General features: G+C 47.7%; 1 protein-coding gene across 1 annotated transcript in view; it reads left to right on the top strand.

Annotated features, from left to right (window-relative positions):
* LOC137425426 (AF4/FMR2 family member 3) overlaps positions 1-22,846 on the top strand; it is a 232,478-nt gene that overhangs the window by 72,206 nt on the left and 137,426 nt on the right. The window contains exons 2-3 of the mRNA XM_078776641.1: positions 11,751-11,889; positions 14,852-15,059. Coding sequence (XP_078632767.1) covers positions 11,751-11,889; positions 14,852-15,059 — 347 coding nt within the window. The remainder of the gene's footprint in view (positions 1-11,750; positions 11,890-14,851; positions 15,060-22,846) is intronic.

The raw sequence follows: 22,846 nt of genomic DNA, 5'->3' as shown, positions 1-22,846 counted from the left end.
TGGTGAGGGCGATCGGTGCATCGGGCGCCGGGTGCGCGAGCATGGTGGCGTTAGCCAAGGCGAGCTTCGCGCCCGTGAACGCCGTGTCCATCTGCTCGGTCCAGGTAACGTCGCCTTTGCCCGGCTTACCTCGGAGAGCTTCGTGCAGGGGGCGCAGGAGCTGGCGATACGGGGCAGGAACCGATGGTAAAAGTTCACCATGCCCAGGAACTCCTGCAGCCCTCTGATCGTGCGGGGGCGCGGAAACCCCTTCACCGCCTCCACCTTGGCCGTCAGGGGGACGGCTCCGTGCCTGGTGACACGGTGCCCCAGAAAATCGATTATGGCGGCGCCGAACCGGCACTTTGCGGGGTTCACAATCAGGCCATGCTGGCCCAGGCGTTCGAAGAGCGTGCGGAGGTGGCGTAGGTGCTCTTCGCGGGACGCGCTGGCGACGAGGATATCGTCCAGGTAGACGTAGACAAAATCCAAGTTGCGCAGGACGCTGTCCATCAGTCGCTGGAACGCCTGAGCCGCATTCTTCAGACCGAAGCGCATGCGCAGGAACTCGAAGAGTCCGAATGGCGTGATGACCGCCGTCTTCGGGACGTCCTCCGGCCTGACGGGGACCTGATGGTAGCCGCGTATGAGGTCCACCTTCGAGAAGAAGGACATGCCCGCCAAACGGGCGGAAAAGTCCTGAATGTGGGGGACGGGGTAGCGGTCGGGAGTCGTGGCGTCATTGAGACGGCGATAGTCCCCGCACGGTTGCCATCCCCCGCCGGGCTTCGGCACGATGTGCAGCGGCGACGCCCAAGCGCTCTCTGAGCGCCGAACGATGCCGAGTCGCTCCAGGGTAGCGAACGCCGCTTTTGCCACCGCCAGCTTCGTCGGCTCGAGGCGGCGTGCCCGGGCGTAGACCGGTGGCCCGACGGTGGGGATGTGATGGGCCATCCCGTGCTTGACGGCCCCCGCCGAGAAGGTGGGCCGCGTGAGGGCCGGGAAGCCGGCGAGGAGGCGGGTGAATGCGTCCGCTGCCGGAAGCGTACAGACCAACGTGGCCAGAACCGAACCGTTCGGCAAGCCGCTTGGCAAGCCGCTCGTTGAGCTGCTCGGCGAGCTGGGCAATGCACAAGCGAGCGAGCTGAACGTCTCGGCCTGGACAAGACGTCTGCGCTTGACGTCGACCAGGAGCCCATTAGCGCACAGGACGTCCGCGCCAAGCAGTGCCATGGGCACGTCGGCGGTGACGAACGTCCATCGGAAAACCTGCCCTCCGAACCGCAGAGAGAGGCAGCGTTTTCCGTACGTACGGATGGGCGTCCCGTTCGCGGCAAGCAGCGCGGGGCCCCCACCCGCGGCATGCTTGTCTGACGTGCCGGCGGGAACGACACTCACCTGCGCTCCCGTGTCGCACAGGTAACGGCGCCCGGAGAAGGTGTACGTTATGAACAGCAGGCTGCTCGAACGGCCGGCGCTCATCGCCACTATTGAGCGCCGGCCTGGGCGTTTCCCGACCTGTTGAAGGAGCATGGCGGATGACACTGCCGAGCTTCGTGGCCGAACTTGGCGTGGAACCAGCACCAGGTGGTGGAGCTGGAGGAGCGCGGCTGGCTCCGCCAGGCCGGTGGAGTTGGCGGGTTTCCCCGCGGTGGCGGTTTTCGCCGCGGCGGTGGGCGGGGCATGGCGGCGGTCACGAGGTGCGTATCAGCATGCTGCGTATGCTGTATAAGCTGATGCTGTGGATCAGCAGCATCAGCAGCATCAGCAGCATCAGCCACGAGGGCCGTGACGGCCACGCCGACTCTCGCCCGCGTGTCCGAAGCGGCGAAGTACTTGTCCGCCTCGCCTGCCAATGCTCGGGGTTCCGTTAGCCCGGTCCCGGCCAACGCGAGGCGAACCTGCGCTGGAAGTTGGCGACGGAAAAGCGCCCGGAATAGAGAACCGGGGGCTTCGTCGCCCAACAGTGACAGCATATGGTCCATTCGGACCGACGGGCGCGTGTCACCGAGCTCGGGGAGATCCAGGAGGCGGTCGGCCCGTGCGTCGTCCGTGAGGCCGAACGTGGCTAGGAGTAGCCGCTTGAGTGCCTCGTACTTGTGGCCGTCCGGTGGGTGGCGAAGGACGGACACAACTCGAGCGGCCGTGCCGGGCCCGAGGGAGGCGACGACGTGGCAATAGCGCGTGTCATCGCCGGTGAGGCGCCGAAGCTGAAATTGGGCTTCGGCCTGGACGAACCAGACTTCGGCCTGAGCCTCCCAAAATTCGGGAAGTTTGATGAAGTTGGCCATGGCAATGGCGTCGCGTGTGGAAGGATCGCTCCGGCAGATCCAACGTCGAGGGGGTCACCAGTAAAGCGCGGCGTTACGCGCGCTGCTTGCGAGCAAGGAGGAAGCGGACAAGCGGTAACTTATAAGCGTCTTTATTTCAGGAGCTCACTGTAACACTAGCCCGCTCTGGGCTTCGCGCTCCGTGTATATCCTCAGGCCACGCCTACCCCTCGGGCGTGGCCCTCGCCCACTTGGTGCGCGGAATGATGTCACCACGCCAGTGGGCTTTTGTGTCCGCCACAACACCAACCATTTGAGTCCCCAAAATGAGTGATAACCGAAATACGTACCTTTTACCATGAAAATTAAACATACACCCATTCTACCATACACACACACGCATACACACACACACACACACACACACACACACACACACACACACACACACACACACACGAGGAAGAGAATGGCAGGGGAAGACACCACGGACACAAGTCTCTCATTGAAAAATTAGTTAAAATGGGAGCAGCATGAAATCTTTGATCAGCTAAATGAGGAAATGACCCAACGCACCCATCAGATTGGTGACATGTACATTAAGTTTGGGTTTCTTACGTCACTCAGTTACCTGATGGACCCACCCAATGACAGAAACATTGCCATGAAAATCCACCATCTCACAGAGACGTACAGTGACATCATCACCAGTGTGCTCCAGAGGGAGATTCATCGTCTTCGTTTACTCATCAAAATATATGAGGAAATCAATGGGAACTAGAAAAGTACTCGGTAGAGAGCATACCTCCGCCAGGCTCTTCAGTTTATTTTATTTCCCACTGATAGGCCGGATCTGGATTCGGACCTGAACCAAAATCTTACCGGCTTGATCTCGTCACCAAACCAACTCATCCCCCAAGTTTCGTCCAAATCCGTCCACATCTTTTTTAAATATCATGTTATACGACTACATATCTCTCAATGGTGAAGAATCACTTAAAAATTAAATAATTATCGTATCTGAATCCATATTCAGATCTTCACCAAACTCGAATCGATTCGCCCTTGTAAAATACCCAACTTGACCACCAAGTTTCGTCCAAATCTGTCCATAACCTTTTCAGATCCTGCTATGCATCGTTTTTGTCCTTCGCTATCTCCCAATGGTGAACAATCACTTTAAAAATTCCAGTAGCCGGATCCGAATCCGGATCTTCACCAAAATCGAATCATTTCGGCCTTGTCACATTCGCTACATCTCTGCCAAATTTCGTCCGAATCAGTCCACAACTTTTTGATATCTTGTTCACAGACAGACAGACAGACAAACAGACAGACAGGGGTGAAAACATAACCTCTATCCACCTTCGGTGGACTGCAATGCTCATTCAATCCTTACATTTGTTGTGAAGTAGAGATTCAAAGAATCTTTCCCTAACCTTCTCATCATACTGAGGACATTTGTCACCATGTATGTGAGCATTGCAGCATGTGAGAGGAGCTTCTCCAAACTGAAACTGATTAAGACCGACCTCAGAGCCACAATGAGCCCCTCTAGGCTCAGTGATCTGGCCTTCCTCTCCATTGAGCGTGATCTAGCCGAGTCAATTGGCTTTCAAAATCTGATGGATTAGTTTAACCCACTGAAGGGTAGGAAGAAGTGAACCACAGTCACAACAACTGCATTCTTAGAAGGCTAATGACCATTTGGAACTTAGGTGGAAGTTTGAGATCCTACCCTGAACGTCATTTTTCCTTGATATGTCGGTGTGGGTGGGAGGGGGAAGAGAGGAGAATGGAAGATTAATATAGTATATTAAAATGAGAAGAGTGTCGGTTGAGCAAGTCATGAAAGACATGAGACATGAGACATGAGACATGAGACATGAGAGACAGAGAGAGGGAGAGACAGAGAGAGGGAGAGACAGAGAGAGGGAGAGACAGAGAGAGGGAGAGACAGAGAGAGGGAGAGACAGAGAGAGGGAGAGACAGAGAGAGGGAGAGACAGAGAGAGGGAGAGACAGAGAGAGGGAGAGACAGAGAGAGGGAGAGACAGAGAGAGGGAGAGACAGAGAGAGGGAGAGACAGAGACAGAGAGAGGGAGAGGGAGAGAGAGGGAGAGGGAGAGACAAAGAGAGGGAGAGACAAAGAGAGGGAGAGACAAAGAGAGGGAGAGACAAAGAGAGGGAGAGACAAAGAGAGGGAGAGACAAAGAGAGGGAGAGACAAAGAGAGGGAGAGACAAAGAGAGGGAGAGACAAAGAGAGGGAGAGACAAAGAGAGGGAGAGACACAGAGAGGGAGAGACTGGCAGAGGGAGAGACTGGCAGAGGGAGAGACTGGCAGGGGGAGAGACTGGCAGGGGGAGAGACTGGCAGGGGGAGAGACTGGCAGGGGGAGAGACTGGCAGGGGGAGAGACTGGCAGAGGGAGAGACTGGCAGAGGGAGAGACTGGCAGGGGGAGAGACTGGCAGGGGGAGAGACTGGCAGGGGGAGAGACTGGCAGGGGGAGAGACTGGCAGGGGGAGAGACTGGCAGGGGGAGAGACTGGCAGGGGGAGAGACTGGCAGGGGGAGAGACTGGCAGAGGGAGAGACCCATTAACATTGTCCACCGGTTAAAATTAGCGCGTTCACCATCCCAACAGTAACCTTGATCCTCTCACAACCGTATAACCCTAACGTTGATGTTAACGACAGTGATAACAAAGTTAACCTCAATGCAAATGCAGCACTAATGCCAAAGATCACCCTTCACTAATGTTAACGGTAACCTAAACAAACCCTATCCCTAAACATTAAACCCTAACCCTGAACCATAACCCTAAACCTGAATCCTAACCCTAAACATGAAACCTAACCCTAAACATGAAACCTGAACCTTAACCCTAAACATGAAACCCTAATCCTAAACATGAAACCCTAATCCTAAACCTGGACCCTATCCCTAAACATAAAACCCTAACCCTAAACCGGAACCCTAAACATGAAACCCTAACCCTAAACCTGGACCCTATCCCTAAACATAAAACCCTAACCCTAAACCTGAACCCTAACTCTTAACTCTAACCTTAAACCTGAACCCTAACGCTAAACATGAACCCTAACCCTAACTTTACATTGTCAATGCAGGCTTATTCATGGTCACGTGCACACAATGTACTTTCTTTACCAAGTTATCAATTGTCAGTCATATATGGAATGGACTACAGTGTGGTTGGTGGTCCATGTACAGTAATAAGGTACGGCGATGTGGATGGGCGTAAACACAACACTGTGACGGTGGTTTATATTTATTTATTTTTCCACCCTACTTCATATTTTGGATAACGTGACGGTTGAACTCAGCAACAGAAATGTTTGCAAATGCTCAACCCAATCACATCAAATTACGCATCTTTAAAGTCTATCTACCAAATTAGAGCAAAGTAGAAGGCAGGATAAATGTAATGGCATGATGGTGGAGATGATGCTTCGCACTAAGTGCACTTCATTTGTAGAGTTCAGTCGTAAACAAAGAGTTGACATGCTTTTTCGCCATGTTGGTCCACCAAGTGCGACCACTCCAACCATGACAACTCGGCTAGATTCTATTGCCATGGAAAAAGCGAGTGCATACGAGATGCCATTTGTAACCACCATCTTCAAACCACTTCTGGTCGTGCACTAAAATATTGGGACAGTCGTCTGCAAACTGATCAGAGCGGTGTCCATCGACCCAGATTTGGCTAATTATTTGGGGACAGTGGAATGGATGGATTTGCTGAATGTGCAGAAAGCTCGAAGGCAAATATTGGCGGACAGACGGGAAGAGATGACGAGTCAGGCCCTCTTTATATCTTGGCTGTGACCCTGCTACACAGATGAGATCCATCACCATCCCCTGGGATGGTTTGATCTCCACCTCCAAAAATTGAATCGGCATAAGTTCTTGAATTTAAACCAAATGTCATTCGTTTTATTGTGTTAATTTTTCTGCCTCCTCCCCCCGATGGTGGCCGGAGGGATTATTTGTTCATACTTTCATTGTCACCCATTGCTCCTGCAAGCTCCGGGCCTGCAAGGTTGTGTCCCGATACATGGAGAGGTTGCAAAACGGAATTGACATATTTTTTAAATTTTGGTACAGCTAACCGATAAGTCCGTGCACTTGAGTAAACATTGATTTTGTTTTTACTATTTTGATTCTGATGTACCAACTCTGCTGCAGAGCATTGGTGCTGCCAAAGCAGTTTCTTGGCAGTTGTTAGGGCAGCTATTTGTAATTTGGCCAGGGTGTCGGTGATAGCTCACTTACTCTTTGCGAAGGACGTATGATTTTTAAAGTCCACCAACTAATGCCGGCAGACGGATTGCCCAGTTTAACGTCCATCCGAGGGATGGAACACCGAGCACACATTGATGAATCAAGTTGAGCAAGATGTGAGGTGGGGTGCCAGCCTAGAGGGGAGAGCAGTAGTCCATCCAGCTGCGTACGAAAGGCCTTGTAGGTGGATAGGAGTTCAGGTGTGCCAAGGAAGGACTTTTCAGGTGTGCCAAGGGGAGAGAGAGTGTGAGATTTGTCAGGATCGAAAGAGTTATTCCAAGTGTTTCACAAATTTGTGTTTTTTTGTGCCTCCACCCCCGGAGGTGGCCGGAGGCATTATGTTTTTGGGTTGTCTGTCAGTCCGTCTGTACCAGCTAAATCTCGTTTTTCTCAGCAACCACATGTCCATTTGAGACAAAACTTTCAGGGTGGGAGTTTTTTTTTTCCAATGATAATTGTGACGTCATAGGTCACGTGGTATGGCAGAACAAACTTTGGTACATCACGGGTGGTGAAGGTTGTGGTCAAGTTTCATCGGAATTGCGTGTGTAGTGTTATGGATTCGTCACTTCCGTCTTTGTAGTTTTCATCCACTGTAAGCATTTTTAGTTCCATGTACTATTCTTGGTATAGTTTGAGTGAAATGGAAATAACTGTTTTCAAAAGGGAAAAATTCGTGTTTTAAAAGAAAAACGAAATGGATCGGGAGAAACCGGAAGAGAAGAAGAGGAAGCGAGAGCGGAGCAAGTGAGGTCGGGGGAGAAAGCCGAGCTGCTTTGAGGTCTCGAGCAGACGCTGGCGAACGTGGGTCACGAGCGAAGATTGGTTTTCCCAGGAAAGGGATTCCTGTGACAGAGTCGTGATCGCTGTGACAGATAAACCTGCGTGACGGGTTTTGCGGTTGATTCCGAAGAGAATCGTTGTTGGAGAGCAGGTATGCCTCCATTACGGGCCCGTCCGCCATTTCGCCTCGATCCAGCCTTTTCACCTCACTCCAGCCATTTCACCGTGCCCAGCCGTGAGCCTGGTTTGTGTGTGTAACGTGGATTTCGATTGGGAATTTGCGGTTCTCCGTTTGGCTGCCGCTGAATGTTCATACCAGCGTCATTGTCTGGTGAACCGAGGGTGTGTCTTCCCAGTCGCCTTTTGGGTGCATCTTTGCCTGACCGAAGTCGGCCCGACACCCTCCCGCCCCCCCCCCCCCCCCCCAGCGGCTTGTCGGCAGTGTTGACTGTCAGCCGCCCGGGATTCTGGTCTCGATACGACTTTTTCTCTTGTGATCACCGGAGCATGGATCGACTTTGGCCTGGTGCCGGGACAGTGACTTTGGGAATGTTTCCTTTCGCTCACGTGAAGCACCGTGAGTTATTGAGTAAGAAACTGGTGGTACCATCATAGGAATTATATGGTATTTTGGTTGTGCAATTGAAAGTATATTGTACTTGTGCTGTTATTCTTGTGTGACATTAATGCAATACTTGGTTGGTATTGATTGGTTGGTGTGGTTTCACCATTGGTCATTGACACACATAATAACACGTCTTTCTGCCGTGACTCCTTTCGGGGCTCGGGGGTACACTGTGACCGGGGTTTGGGGAGGAGCACGTAACAGTAGTTTCTGAGAAGAAAGCAAATATCTATTTTGGGGGGTCAAAACTAGACCCACTTTGACCCCTGGTAAACCCCCTTAGATCCCGATTTTTTTTTAAATGCCGTGAACAAGCTTTAGTCACAACACATTAAATATAATTTGTGGCAAATATGGTCACAATCCCATCAGCGGTTTCGGAGAAGAAGTTTCAAGTGTTTCTGGACGGATGGACGGACTGACGACGGGCCATCGCATAAGCCCCCCTTAACTTTGTTCCAGGTGAGCTAAAAATCGGGCTGTGAGGGGTCTACTGGGGGGTTGCCTCCCAAAATAGGTATTTGCTCATTTTTCTAAAACTAAATATATATACAATTTCAATGAAACTTCACCACAACCTTCATCACCCATGATGTACCAATGTTTGTTCATGGCATTAGAAAAATTGGGGGCTGAGGAGGTATACAGGATGGGGGGAGGAGAGAGGGGGCTGAGGGGGGGGGGTAGGGGTTGCCCCCTAAAATAGGTATTTGTTTTGTTTGTTTAAAGTCTTATGATTATGTTAGTATGATTCTACATGCTGCCCTGTCTTCTAGAAACCAAACGTCGATGTCCCTGCTCTCAAATGTTGTGTTTGTGTCCTTCGCCCTCTCTCCCCATCTTGTCTACCGCACCCCTTATTTTGTGTTTTGTGTTGGTTTGTGTCGGTTTGACTTTTGTGTGATTAATGTTAGCTCTTTCACGAGCCTCAATCTTGTACACAAAAAAATATATATATATATATAATTCAAATTGGTTTAAAATACCTTTAGTCAGTGTAGTATACTGTTTATTCTACCAGGTGAGTGCCAGGGGTATTGCCCCTATGTTTATTTTTATTTAGTATCGACCTCGGGGAATAAAACAATGCAAATAAAAGAAGGAAGTGCTAAAGCATTATGAATGCCACATAAATGCAATGCCACAATAATGGTTGGACATTCTCAGCATTGTCCAGGCCAAGTGTGGTCTACATAAACGGATTCAGTTGAATAACAAATCGTCACACAATTATCTCTGCACGTGTACACCTATAATTTACACATGTAACTAATCTTCATCTGAGTCTGAGTTTTCATCCGAAACTCGTTTTAGAATGATATTTGAAATAGTTACAAAACGTAAATTGTTCTACCTGGCCGAGGTATGCGCTCTACCGAGCGCAGTCCTAGTTTGGCCCTGTATCCATATTATTCATCTCATACATCCTCCCCTGGTCCTTATTCATCCCCACATCCCTTATTTGTCTTTCCCACATCCCTTATTCCCCACATCCCAAGTCTCCCTCTTATTTTGTTCCTTAACCCTGCTCTTGGTGTTTCCCACACTTTCTACTGTCCCTTTTGTTCTGTCGTGTCCTGATCTATTCTGTGTTCTAGCTCTTCCATGATCTTTGACTTTGTATCCAAAAACAATTCTTCTGTGTGCATTTTTTCACCATTCGCCATCCATGTAAACAGAGGTAAGCTTCAGTGTAAAGTGATTTGCTTTGCATTGACATAGCTCAAACCTTCTGCATGGCATCTACATGAGATTTGTGGCATCTACATGAGGTGAGTTCCACCGAAATGCTCGAATCAGGTACCTTGACATTATAACATGGCTGTGTTGACCATCCAGAAGCTGACAGCCATGCCAGTTTGGAGAAGGGAGATCTTGAACTTCTTGCAATGAATGTTTCCACACAAGTGACTGCAAATCTCATACTCCCCCCCTCTTCACTCCCCTTACCCCAACCCCTCGTTGCCTTGCTTTCTCATTCATTTCATCATTTCACTCTGTCAACTGGATCATAAACACATGTTTTTAACAGCTATTGCTCAGTGGGAGCTCATAACCATTGTTCCTTGTTCTCCTTACTCTCTCCTCCCCTGTGATGACTGTACTTTCTCTCTTTGAGAGATGTTTGTTTGATTTGAACTGACATTATCAGCTTGGTTGGTTTTTTTTGGCTAAAAGATGCTTATGCATTTGGTACAATATTCAGAGTAAAGGAAAAACACGAAATAAGAATGCAGATGTCTGCCAACATGGGTTGCTGTTGGAAGTTTAAGATCCCTTGGGTTAGAGTATCTAACTAGGCCGGCGTCATGGCCAAATTCCAAATTCCTGCCCGGAATACCACTGGGAAGGAAATAGCAAACCATTCGGTGTAATCCTTGCCAAAGAGCTGCCTCAGCAGCAGGGATCTACCTCTGGGGATGGACCATTGATAATGTACAGGTGGACAATTCAGCGTGTCTACGTCACTGTCAATCTAAAGCTTTTGACTCTTCTTGCCAATGCTTGTGTCTATTAGGGTTATCAAATTTTATTAGATTGGATTATATGAGACTATTAGATATAAGACTGCCAACCATATAGATGAGCAATTATTGTGATCTATCCAGAAAGATATTTTGTCCTGCTGGAAATTGTACCGGCCCAATTCAACGAGAAGGTTAAAACTACCCGAACCCTACCCAAAATGAGAATTGATCTTGGAGGTGTATTACTATTGAATGTCCTTTGTGGTTTGGGCTCGTGTGTGTGTGTGTGTGTGTGTGTGTGTGTGTGTGTGTGTGTGTGTGTGTGTGTGTGTGTGTGTGTGTGTGTGTGTCACTAGAAATGTACCCGTAGCATCTTGGAAGTGAGGGGAGTGGGGAATAGAGGAGGTGGACGAGAGGTGAAGGCGGTGGAGAGTGTGTATCTCGTGTTTCGAGCATTAGCTCAACATCATATGAAAAGAGGCGGTTAACATTCTTCGTGACTTTCAGTTGATAAATTAATATCTTCTGTTGGATAAAAGTTTTTCTTCTCTGATCATCCATGAACACTCAACATCAGCCACACATCGTGGATCGGTAGTTATAACCTTCCCTTCTTGGCTTTCGGTTAATAAATATATATTCCAGTTGAGCGAAGCTCTTTTGCTCTAATGAAAGGCTAATGTTGGAAACTTCTGCAACACACTTCTTCACAAAGTAGCCAAAGATGACGTCCCCTCAAGTTAAAAGATAACGTGTAATTAAAAAAAAACATTTTTTTTTTTAATGTAAAAGGATGTAGGGATGATATGCCAAAAGGTATGTATACAAGGTAGGGATGGTCACAATAAATTATTATGTGAAACTATCCCAACTTCTTTCTTTGGACCTCCCCACAATGAATTTCAATGTGTTTGTGTTTAAACCAAGTCCTTAGCTTCAACCAATTTTGTGTTAAGTTGTCTGAAAATTAGAATAATAAGAATTGCAATTGGTATATTTTGCGTCGGTCAGTTTTGAGGCTCAGCGATGCTGTCCAAAAGTTTAATGAGTGTTATTGGATGTGAAATCCTCCACAGACGCCTGATCGGTACTTTATAGGTTTATAAGTTTCTATCTTGGTCGATGTTTTAGAGGATTTGTGTTGTATTAAACATAGGGAATGTTGACGCCATCCCTACTTCGGAAGTCCAGCGACCTCCTGACAAGACTACGTTACCTATATCTAAGTCGTGGGTATTAAAAATGCTGAAAATACCAGGAAAGTGAGATGCACTAACGGAGTGGCAACACGGGTTTTGAATGGGTGATGTTGGTCGTCCGCAGATGTTCCAAGAAGGATCGTCAAGCTCAGCGCATAGAGGAATGGCGGAAGCGCAACCAGAAATTCATTGGCACTAATGAACCAACTTCCTCCTCCAATTCTTCTTTACTGTCAGTAAATCTATTCCCGGCTCCTTACAAGGTAACTTCAATAATGGCTGTTTTGAATGGTATTTCCCTTCACAACTGTTCATGAAATATAAAGCAGGCCAAGACCATGTTTGTTACATAATGGTAATATTGAATAGTGGAGGTGGAAATGCATTGAGAGGACCTGAGAGATGCATCGAATGTGGTTGGACTACACAGATAGTCCCTACTTTGATGCTAGATCCTAGATTGATCCTGATGATCCTGATGATCAGAATCCTGATGATAGATTGATCCTGATGCTAGATTTGATGGATCCTTTGATCCAGATAGTCCGAGCAATGGAAGAGGAGGAAGCGAGGGTAGCATTGAAATTAGGTGGATTTCTTGAAGAGCAGTTGGTAAACTTCAAGATAAGCATTGTACAGGGCGGCCTGTAAGTCGCTTTACCTCTCCCCAGTGAATCATTCGTTCTGAAACTCTATTGATATACAGCTTTTATGTTGCTGTATGTACAATAATTAATCAATTACAGCATCCCTCTTTAGACAACGCTTCCGGTAGCCCTGAATGGTGCTGTGAAATTGGCCAGGCCTGCATGTCATGTTTATTTTTGTTTTTTTTTGAATACAAGATCAAGGCTCGTGTAAGAGCTAACATCAATCACAAAAAAAAAAAAACGGACCCAAAAAACATATAATAAAGGGAGTAGGAGACGAGATGGGGAGAGAGAGGGAAGCACACAAGTAAAACATTTGAGAGCAGAGACATCGGGAGATCTGTGGGAGGGAGAGGGGTGGGGGAGGGAGGCGGCGTGGGAAGGGGGGTGGGGGGGAGGGGTGGGAGAGGTATCAAACACATGAACACTGCTAGGACTTCCAGGAAAGAAGTCGGTATTTCAAAAAAGTGGATTTGGGGGTAATTAATTGGGGTAGAAAAGATCAAGATTTTGGATGGGGATGGAGGGATGATATGCCAAATGTCATCCCTACAAAGATGATTTCCAGCCTGATAAGAGATGGTGGTGAACAGCTGTTTTAAAGACCTGGAGGGAGGAGTGGGATTGAAGAGAGTGAGGAAGTTCGTTCCAGAGGTGGGAGAAAAGAGGAATGAAAGAGTGAAGGTGAGCAGTCTTGATTTTGGCAGTTTCACCAGAAGTGGGTTGCTGGCAGATCTTGTGCATCCTGTAGGAATATTTGGGGGGCAGAGCACATACAGAGCTGGGGGAGCTAGGCCGGAGAGGAGTTGGTGGAAGACAGGCCACCAACCTGCCTATGGTGAGTGAGTGAAAGGCCCTCACAGTTAGCTTCATCGCGGGAGTTTCCAATGATTCTGAAAGCTTTGGTTTCAACAGCGTGAAGCAGAGCTAGGTGTGAGGCAGGAGCACCAGCCCAGAGGGGAGAGCAGTATTCCATTGAGCGGTGGATGAAAGCCTTGTATGTGGTGAGGAACTTAGGTGTGCCAAGGAAGGACTTCGCCCGACGGAGGATGCCCAGTCGGCGACTGTCTTTGGGAGGCCAGTTTGGAAATGTGGTTTTCCCAGGAAAGTTAATGGCAGATAGTGAGACCCAAAAGCTTGAGTGACAGAACTTATTGGAGAGGATTGTTGAGAAAGTAGATGGGAGGGTTGTCCAGTCGGTCTTTTCGGAGAGACATAGTGAGAGCGTGTGATTTTTCAGGATAGAAAGACATGTTCCACTTGTTTGACTCGTCTGTGATTTTGTCCAGCTCTGCGGAGAGTGACGAGGCTGCAGACTGCCGATCTGAGGGATGAGGTATGGAGCGGCAGAGAGTGGAGTCATCAGCAAAGAGATAGAGAGGATTTTCCAGAGAGTAGGAGAGATCATTGATGAAGACCAGAAAAAGCACAGGGCCCAGAACACTGCCTTGGGGAACTCCAGCCTGAACAGGAAGGGGAGATGAGAGAAATCCATTCAGGGCCACACGTTGGCTGCGACCAGAGAGGAAGTCCACAATCTGTCCATGGAGATTTCCATGGATACCATAGGAGGAGAGTTTGGTGAGCAGAGCGGTGTGCCAGACCGTATCGAAGGCACGTGATATGTCAAGGGAGACAGCTCTGATTTCCTGTTTGGCAATGAGGACCCTCCATCCATTGTTGAGACAGCAGAAGCAGCATGTCCAGAGTAGAGTGACCTGGTCTGAATCCAAATTGATGATCAGAGATCAAGCCATTGGAGAAGAGGAAGGATTTGATATCTGAAGCAATGATGGATTCCATGACTTTGCTGATAATTGGGAGCAGGCTGATTGGTCTGTAGTTGCAAGGATCTTTTTTTGCACCATTTTTGTGTAAAGCGGTAATGTTGGCCGGTTTCCAAGCTGATGGCAGATGACCTTGAGCAAAAGAGAGGGTGTGAAAGAGCAGCAGAGCAGGATTTTAAGACCCGTGGGCTGATGCTGTTTGGTCCAGTTGCAGAATCAGAGTTAAAATCGATCAGGTTTTCATCAAAAATAATAATAATAATAATCAGAGTACAATCAGGTTTTGTACCTTTGATTATTATTTCGGTAAAATAACTCGGAATTGCTACGGTGACTCTGCTCTGATCCTTCTGCTTCATCACCCCCGTCCCGTTGCACACAAGAATATCATTACAGTGCAACATTAACACTGTACATAAACGTTGAACCTGAATTCCTTATCCTGTTTCATCATTTGCTTGTTGTATATTTGCATTATTGAATGATTATTTGTAGAATTCAGAACTTTGCTGTGGCTAAACGTTTTCTGAACTGCCCAGAATCCATTATTCATGGAATGCATGCTGAATGGTGCTTTCTGTGTCAGTAATTTGAGCCAATAGCTTGGCACCATCCCTCAAAGTTTTCTCGATCAGCTGGGGGTTTAAACTTGATACAGATCATGTTTGGGTTGGAAATAGATTCTCATTCGATTATTCCATTATTTTTGTTGGAATCGGAATTGGAAAGCCTCATTGTCAACCATTTGATTCAACTAATTTCCTGCTGCTTTTTGTTTATGGCCACAGATCAATCGTGGTGATGAGATATCAAGTCGCCTGCAAAACACACTGGGGAGGTATGACGAAATGAAAGACGTCCTCATCCATCAATGTAACCAGTGCTATCTCGTTGGTGTCTCGCACCCACCCAACCATCAAGCTGCGGATCAATCCATACCAGCTTTTCCAGAGAAGCCAAGTAGCAGCTTGCGGGCACCTCACAGCTTCAGAAAAGGTTTGTCTGCAGGTTTCTGCTGCATCTGTTTGCTCTCTTCAAATTTTTAATCTCCAAAGCTGTAGGCAATTTATGTGATGAATATACCCACCAAAGAGTAGAATGAATTATTATTTAAGCAAGGCATTTAATTCTACTTTTGTTGGTAACTTTAAAGAATGTGCACTAAATTATATTGTACTTTTATTTATTTATTAATCAACTCGTACAAAGCCTGCCAAATATGACTGGTTGGAACATTTTATTCGACGGTGCAGCCCCGTGAGCATTCCAAAGTCCAAATCCTTGTCCTAGTGTCAGATGTTCTTATATTTTCTTTACTTATTAGACATTGTACAGACGTAAATCAACATTCATTTTTACTCTGCGTGCATTGCACATCACGTGCAGCGAACTTAACCTCTGTGTCCCTTGTATTTATTGTTTGTTTTTTAACGCTTCTGTACACCGCCCTTGAGGCTCGGCTTGCAAGCCACCATCTACATTTCCAATAGAAGAGATATAATAACTATTTTATGGAAAATGATTTTCGAGTTTGCTTTATCCTCAAAAGTAGACCGTAGTGAACACACATTCGTGTTAAAAGATTAGCCTTTAAAACCTACCATTATGAAGGGGGACAGCCATCTGTACAAACACATTCACTGATATTGTGTTTTATTTGGTAGTGATGAAGATATTTTTAGACAGTTGTTACGTGGTCCCCTCGGTGAATACCTGGTCTCAGTGACCCCCGGACCGTGAGAGGAACTTCGCCAGAAAGCTGTATTATATATGCGCTTTCGCCACGCAATCCATATGAATTTCACCCAAGAGACAACTGACGTTCAAGGATATATTTCAATGGTAATGATACCATACAATTTCAATGACACAACCATCAACAATATTTCAATGACACAACCACGGAGATTTTCCCCGAGCAATCAACAATACACTACCATCAACAATTCCCCAGCCACAATCAATTCCCTATGAGTAAGATGGCCATCTTATATACGTGTGTCCCGGTGAGTACTCACGACACCCTTTTGGTCTCGGTCCCGCACAATGTCTCTGGGCCCCTCCTGACCAAGATGATAGTCGGCGTCGCCGCACTCGGGCGGTTGAACGAACCCCGGGTGGACGTGTTTCCACCGGGCAGGTATCGTACCCGGCACCCCGGCTACAGCCCCTCGCGGCCACGCGACGCGGGGACGGGAAAGCAAGCCAAAAGCCCCACGCCGCTTGCCAGGCGTGTTAGGCCCCAACGGGCGACCCGCACGCGTCTGTTTAGACGGTGCCGCGAACGATGCCAGACGCGGGGTGGATGCACGGCCCCACGTCAACTTGCCGTCTCCACCGGGCAGGTACACGTCCCGGTGATTCCTCTCGCCAGACAGGCTTCGGAACGCCGCTTTTCCACGCAGCGCAAGGTCGATCCCACCTTTGGTCGGAGCGGGGCGAGGAAGAATAATACTCGTCCTTTTTTCCTCGTGTCTTTTCCTCTTCCGTTTCCGGTCACTTCCGTTTCCGGCCACTCCCTCAGAAGGGCTCCTGACCCTCCAACCACAACAACTACACAACAACTTAATATACTACACACGGATAAGCAAAGACCTGAATGGTAATTCACATACATTCACATAAATATGTAACACTCCCCCCCTTCAAGAAAGAAAGTTTGAACCCAGCGAAAACTTTCTTTGCCGGCCAATTTGGAGAAACAAACCAGATAACTCAACCCCCCCCACATTATCCTTTCCCCCCGGGCACAGTTATCACTTAAAAATAAAGCAACCAAAATTTCACCACAACCCCTCCAGATTACTCCCTCTGCACTAAGTACCAACAACGACATTGTCCCTGCCAAATCAAACTCCATCTCATGACCCTCTGACTTTGACCGTCAGTTTCTTGGGAATGAAGGTTAAGGGGTTGATCAAAGATCCAAAGTTAAGCAACTCGATAGCACTTTTTCCGGGAGGCCAAGCCGAGTATTCACTACATGGATGCCTTTAGGAACGCGGAGTTCACGGTTAGTCCGTGCAGGAAAGTTCTCTACATGGGCGCCTTGAGGAACGTGGAGTTCACGGTTAGTCCGTGCATGAAAGTTCACTACATGGACGCCTTTAGGAACGGCGTTCACGGTTAATTCGTGTAGGAATCTTGGCTCGGCGGCTCCGCCGCCTTCAGTGCTTCAACTTCTCTGAACTTCCCTAATAATTAGGGTGGGACCACTGGTCCCTGTAGTCCCATGAATAGCGGTCTCCTTCTCGGCCACTACCAAAACTACCGCCCAGTGGTCCTCTCCTGTAGACCTCTCGACGCCTACGAAATGCCTTCCCTACTGTTATGGTCCGACCCTCCAAATCCTTGCCATTCCAATTCTTCTCTGCCTCTCTGGCGTCTTTTGTGCTGGCAAACGTGACAAAGCCGAACCCTCTTGACTGTTGCGTTTCCCAGTCTCTTACCAACCGCACTTCCACCAGCGGCCCATATCTGTTGAAGACAGAGGTCAGAACTTCTTCCTCTGTTTTGAAGTTCAGTCCCCCTACAAATAACTTGGCACTTTTGTCGCCATCCCGAGCTGGTGTGGTGTTATTTTCCCTGCTGGGCTCTTTACCAACCCTCAGGTTACCATAAACTTGACCCCCGGCCAAATCATTCCCGATAACCACAGATACATCCTCTACAGGAAGCGTGGCTTGTAAACCGACGGTGACCGGTCCTGACACCAAATCGGACTCCAACTGGATGACCTGAAGGGGAGCACTAACACCGCCCCCGATCCCCTGTAAACGAACACTATCCCCCGTTGCCGTCTCCTCGGACCATGGCAAAATGCCTTCAAGCATTAAAGATTGATGGGCCCCTGTGTCCCTCAATATCCTAACCGGTCTCCGGTTAGTCGAGGCTCCATCCAGTGACACAAACCCCTCTGAAATAAATGGTTGGTAACCCTTTTGATGGCGATTTCTTACGCTAGCCATCGCATTCGGAGTTGTAATAGTCGGACTCCGCTCTGGGTTGTCCCTTTTCATGAGGTAACAAATGGACATCAAGTGTCCAGGTTTCTTGCAAAACGCGCAAGTAGGCCCGGAGGAAAAACTCGGGGTCTGCCTCGGGCCCCCCGAACTATAAGTTTGTCTTGGGCCCGCATCCCTCTGATTTCGAACCGGTGGGGTATCATAGTTGTCCCCATAATCATCTCGAGGCCGCCGCCATGTATGGTCGTTCTCCGCACCTGCTGTTCCCCACCTCCCCTGCGGAGATCTAGGCGAGGAGTTAGGTTCGTGGACCCCTATTCGGTGGGTTAAGGCATAATCATCTGCCATGGTGGCTGCGTCCCACAACTTTGGTACCTTCTTTTCCTGCAGGTACACTTTGATGTCCTCGTGGACACACTGCTGGAATTCCTCCACCAGGATCAAGTCCCGCAATGTCTCGAAGTCTTTCCCGACTCCTTTTGACTCACACCACCGATCAAACATGTTTTCTTTCACTCTGGCAAACTCCACATGGGTCTCACTCTCCCTCTTCCTGGCATTCCTGAATTTTTGCCTGTAAGCTTCCGGAACCAACTCATAGGCCTTGAGGATGTGCTTCTTCAGTACCTCATAATCTGCACATTGGTCCATTGGTAGTGCCGAATAAATTTCCTGAGCTTTCCCCACCAGCACACTTTGCACGAGTATGGTCCAGGCCTCCTCCGGCCAGTTTAATTGTCGAGCCACTTTCTCAAAGTGTGGAAAAAATTTCGCGACTTCTTTTTCACTGAACGGTGGAACCAGCCTCACATGTCTGCCCACATCCCAGGTTTTCTGGTTAGGTGTCGACCCCGTCAGCAAGGGTGGTGCCTCTCCCCGTTCTCTCATTAACTCCAGCTCCTTGAATTTGATTTCTTGCTGAAGCTCCATGTCACGTTCCTTTAATTCCCTTTCCGCTTTTCTCTCCTCTGCTTCGAGGTCCCTTGCAGCTCTCCTCTCCTCCGCTTTTCTCCCTTCTAACCTTTCCTGGAGTTCTCGTTCCACTCTCCTTTCCTCTGCTTGTTTCTCTTCTCTCCTCGCTTCTGCTTTCCTTTCTGCTTCTGCTCTTTCCTTTTCTGCTTTCCTTTCTTCTTCTGCTCTTTCCTTTTCTGCTTTCCTTTCTTCTTCTTTTAACCTTTCCTGGAGTTCTCGTTCCACTCTCCTTTCCTCTGCTTGCTTCTCTTCTCTCCTCTCCTCTGCTTTCCTTTCCTCTTCTGCTCTTTCCTTTTCTGCTTTCCTTTCTTCTTCTGCTCTTTCCTTTTCTGCTTTCCTTTCTTCTTCTGCTCTTTCCTTTTCTGCTTTCCTTTCTTCTTCTGCTCTTTCCTTTTCTGCTTTCCTTTCTTCTTCTTTGATCCGTTCCTGGCTCCGTAATTGCAACTCCAGTTTCCAGAGCTCAACGTCTTCTGGTTCTTCGGGTAGCCACTCCCAGGCTAACTCGTCCCATGTTCCTAATCCCACCATAGATTGTATCACCGTGGCCTGCAACTCTGCCTTCCTCAAATTAGTTCGGACCTCCAAGTTAAAATGTTTGGCCAATTTCAAGAGGTCCGACTTTAGCAACGCTCGGAACTGTGCCTCACTCGGGGTTACCCCAAAGTTCTGTGCCACAAACGCCATGGTGCCTATCGTTAACACCTGTTAACCTTCACCCAAGTAGTCTAGTAGGAAGACTAGGTCCCCCTGCACCCCCCGGAGATATACTTCTAATCAGTGTTTCTAGATTGGAAAAAATGTGTAGAAAATGACTAGCTATGGCCCCAAGCTGAAAAAATGTCCCACATACCATTTTTATGCAAATTACTGCTGCCATTATCAAAAAAAGACTAGGTCCCCCTGCAACCCCCGGAGATATACTTCTAATCAGTGTTTCTAGATTGGAAAAAATGTGTAGAAAATGACTAGCTATGGCCCCAAGCTGACAAAATGTCCCACATACCATTTTTATGCAAATTACTGCTGCCATTATCAAAAAAACGATTTTTGACATATCTCAGCCAATATTGCAGATAATTGAAAAATGAAGGTGTCTAGACCCATGTTTTGAAGGGCATAGATCATGATAGAACTATTCATAACATGATTACATGTGTCTATGGTATACTAGTATGCTAATTAGTGCTTTATTTACAAAATAATCACAGTTTTACGAAATAATAGACTCATATTAAGGTCCGTCTACACAGACGTTAACACAAAGTTTTATTTTTCTAAATATTTCTATTTTGACAGTTGTAATATTTAGAAAAATAAAACTTTGTGTTAACGTCTGTGTAGACGGACCTTAATATGAGTCTATTATTTCGTAAAACTGTGATTATTTTGTAAATAAAGCACTAATTAGCATACTAGTATACCATAGACACATGTAATCATGTTATGAATAGTTCTATCATGATCTATGCCCTTCAAAACATGGGTCTAGACACCTTCATTTTTCAGTTATCTGCAATATTGGCTGAGATATGTCAAAAATCGTTTTTTTGATAATGGCAGCAGTAATTTGCATAAAAATGGTATGTGGGACATTTTTTCAGCTTGGGGCCATAGCTAGTCATTTTCTACACATTTTTTCCAATCTAGAAACACTGATTAGAAGTATATCTCCGGGGGGTGCAGGGGGACCTAGTCTTTTTTTGATAATGGCAGCAGTAATTTGCATAAAAATGGTATGTGGGACATTTTTTCAGCTTGGGGCCATAGCTAGTCATTTTCTACACATTTTTTCCAATCTAGAAACACTGATTAGAAGTATATCTCCGGGAGGTGCAGGGGGACCTAGTCTTCCTACTAGACTAAAGACTTTACCCCAATTTCTCAAAAATTTTTTTTAATAATTAATTAATTAATTTTAATTAATAAAAAAATTATTATTTTATTATTTTATACAATTTTAAATCCCGGACGTAGACCCAATTGCGAAACCGCAAATCGTAATTTGGACGAGCCCCCAATTCTGTTACGTGGTCCCCTCGGTGAATACCTGGTCTCAGTGACCCCCGGACCGTGAGAGGAACTTCGCCAGAAAGCTGTATTATATATGCGCTTTCGCCACGCAATCCATATGAATTTCACCCAAGAGACAACTGACGTTCAAGGATATATTTCAATGGTAATGATACCATACAATTTCAATGACACAACCATCAACAATATTTCAATGACACAACCACGGAGATTTTCCCCGAGCAATCAACAATACACTACCATCAACAATTCCCCAGCCACAATCAATTCCCTATGAGTAAGATGGCCATCTTATATACGTGTGTCCCGGTGAGTACTCACAACACCCTTTTGGTCTCGGTCCCGCACAATGTCTCTGGGCCCCTCCTGACCAAGATGATAGTCGGCGTCGCCGCACTCGGGCGGTTGAACGAACCCCGGGTGGACGTGTTTCCACCGGGCAGGTATCGTACCCGGCACCCCGGCTACAGCCCCTCGCGGCCACGCGACGCGGGGACGGGAAAGCAAGCCAAAAGCCCCACGCCGCTTGCCAGGCGTGTTAGGCCCCAACGGGCGACCCGCACGCGTCTGTTTAGACGGTGCCGCGAACGATGCCAGACGCGGGGTGGATGCACGGCCCCACGTCAACTTGCCGTCTCCACCGGGCAGGTACACGTCCCGGTGATTCCTCTCGCCAGACAGGCTTCGGAACGCCGCTTTTCCACGCAGCGCAAGGTCGATCCCACCTTTGGTCGGAGCGGGACGAGGAAGAATAATACTCGTCCTTTTTTCCTCGTGTCTTTTCCTCTTCCGTTTCCGGTCACTTCCGTTTCCGGCCACTCCCTCAGAAGGGCTCCTGACCCTCCAACCACAACAACTACACAACAACTTAATATACTACACACGGATAAGCAAAGACCTGAATGGTAATTCACATACATTCACATAAATATGTAACACAGTATGCAATAGATGAATCAAGAATTCAATGTCCATCAACTTTTGTCAGAAGAAGAATCACAAATTTTAATTCCCGAGGAGGATAACACTCTCTGTTTACAAGGAAATACACAGCAAGAAACAATAACCTTTATCAAACCAAGAAGAACATACTACAATTCACGAAAGCACATTGCAAGATTCACAACAAGATCCTAGATCAAAGTCCTAAGTGAAAAATCCTGGTACAGTAGAGATGTACATCAAAGGAAACATCCTAAGGATACACCAAATAACAGTAGCATGCACAGTATTGTCACGCAACTCCAATTAACATCAGAGTTGCGGACAGCCTAAACGGTCTTATTCGGAGGCAACTATCCAAACACGGATTCGGCTATGGCCGCGCGGGAGGAAGAAGGGAAATGGAGGCTGCGGCGAAAGCACTTAACTGCAGCACGCCGGCCGGCGTAGCTCCGGTCCTGTGAGAGGAAATTAACTGAAGCGGCACAGGTTTGAATGGGAAAGGAAAATAATACAAGGGTTTATTCAAATGAAACATGCAGGAAAGGAAAATGCGCGCCGATAATAAATATCCTAATCGGGATCCCGCACACCAGACCTCAAATACAAAACGGGGGAATATGAATTAACAAAGAAACACGTCTTTTGTGTCAAAATGTACGCGGATGCGGCCTTATCTTGTTTTTGTCGTCTTGGTGGCTGCCATCCAACACCACTCCGTCCGGCCCGATCGCACACCACGAGGTCCCTCACTCCAAGTCCCACAAGGCCTCTCAGCACTGAGCACCACACACCAAGCACCGATCAGCACGAGGTGGACAGCAGGACAGCGAGCTCCACTCGGGCTACACCTCAGCCCAACTCAGGTCGGGA

Source organism: Myxine glutinosa, chromosome 4, assembly GCF_964187855.1.
Source record: "Myxine glutinosa chromosome 4, kmMyxGlut1.1, whole genome shotgun sequence".
Lineage (NCBI taxonomy): Eukaryota > Metazoa > Chordata > Myxini > Myxiniformes > Myxinidae > Myxine > Myxine glutinosa.
The sequence above is the reverse complement of the archived record's forward strand: the minus strand, read 5'-3'. Positions and strand labels throughout refer to the sequence as shown.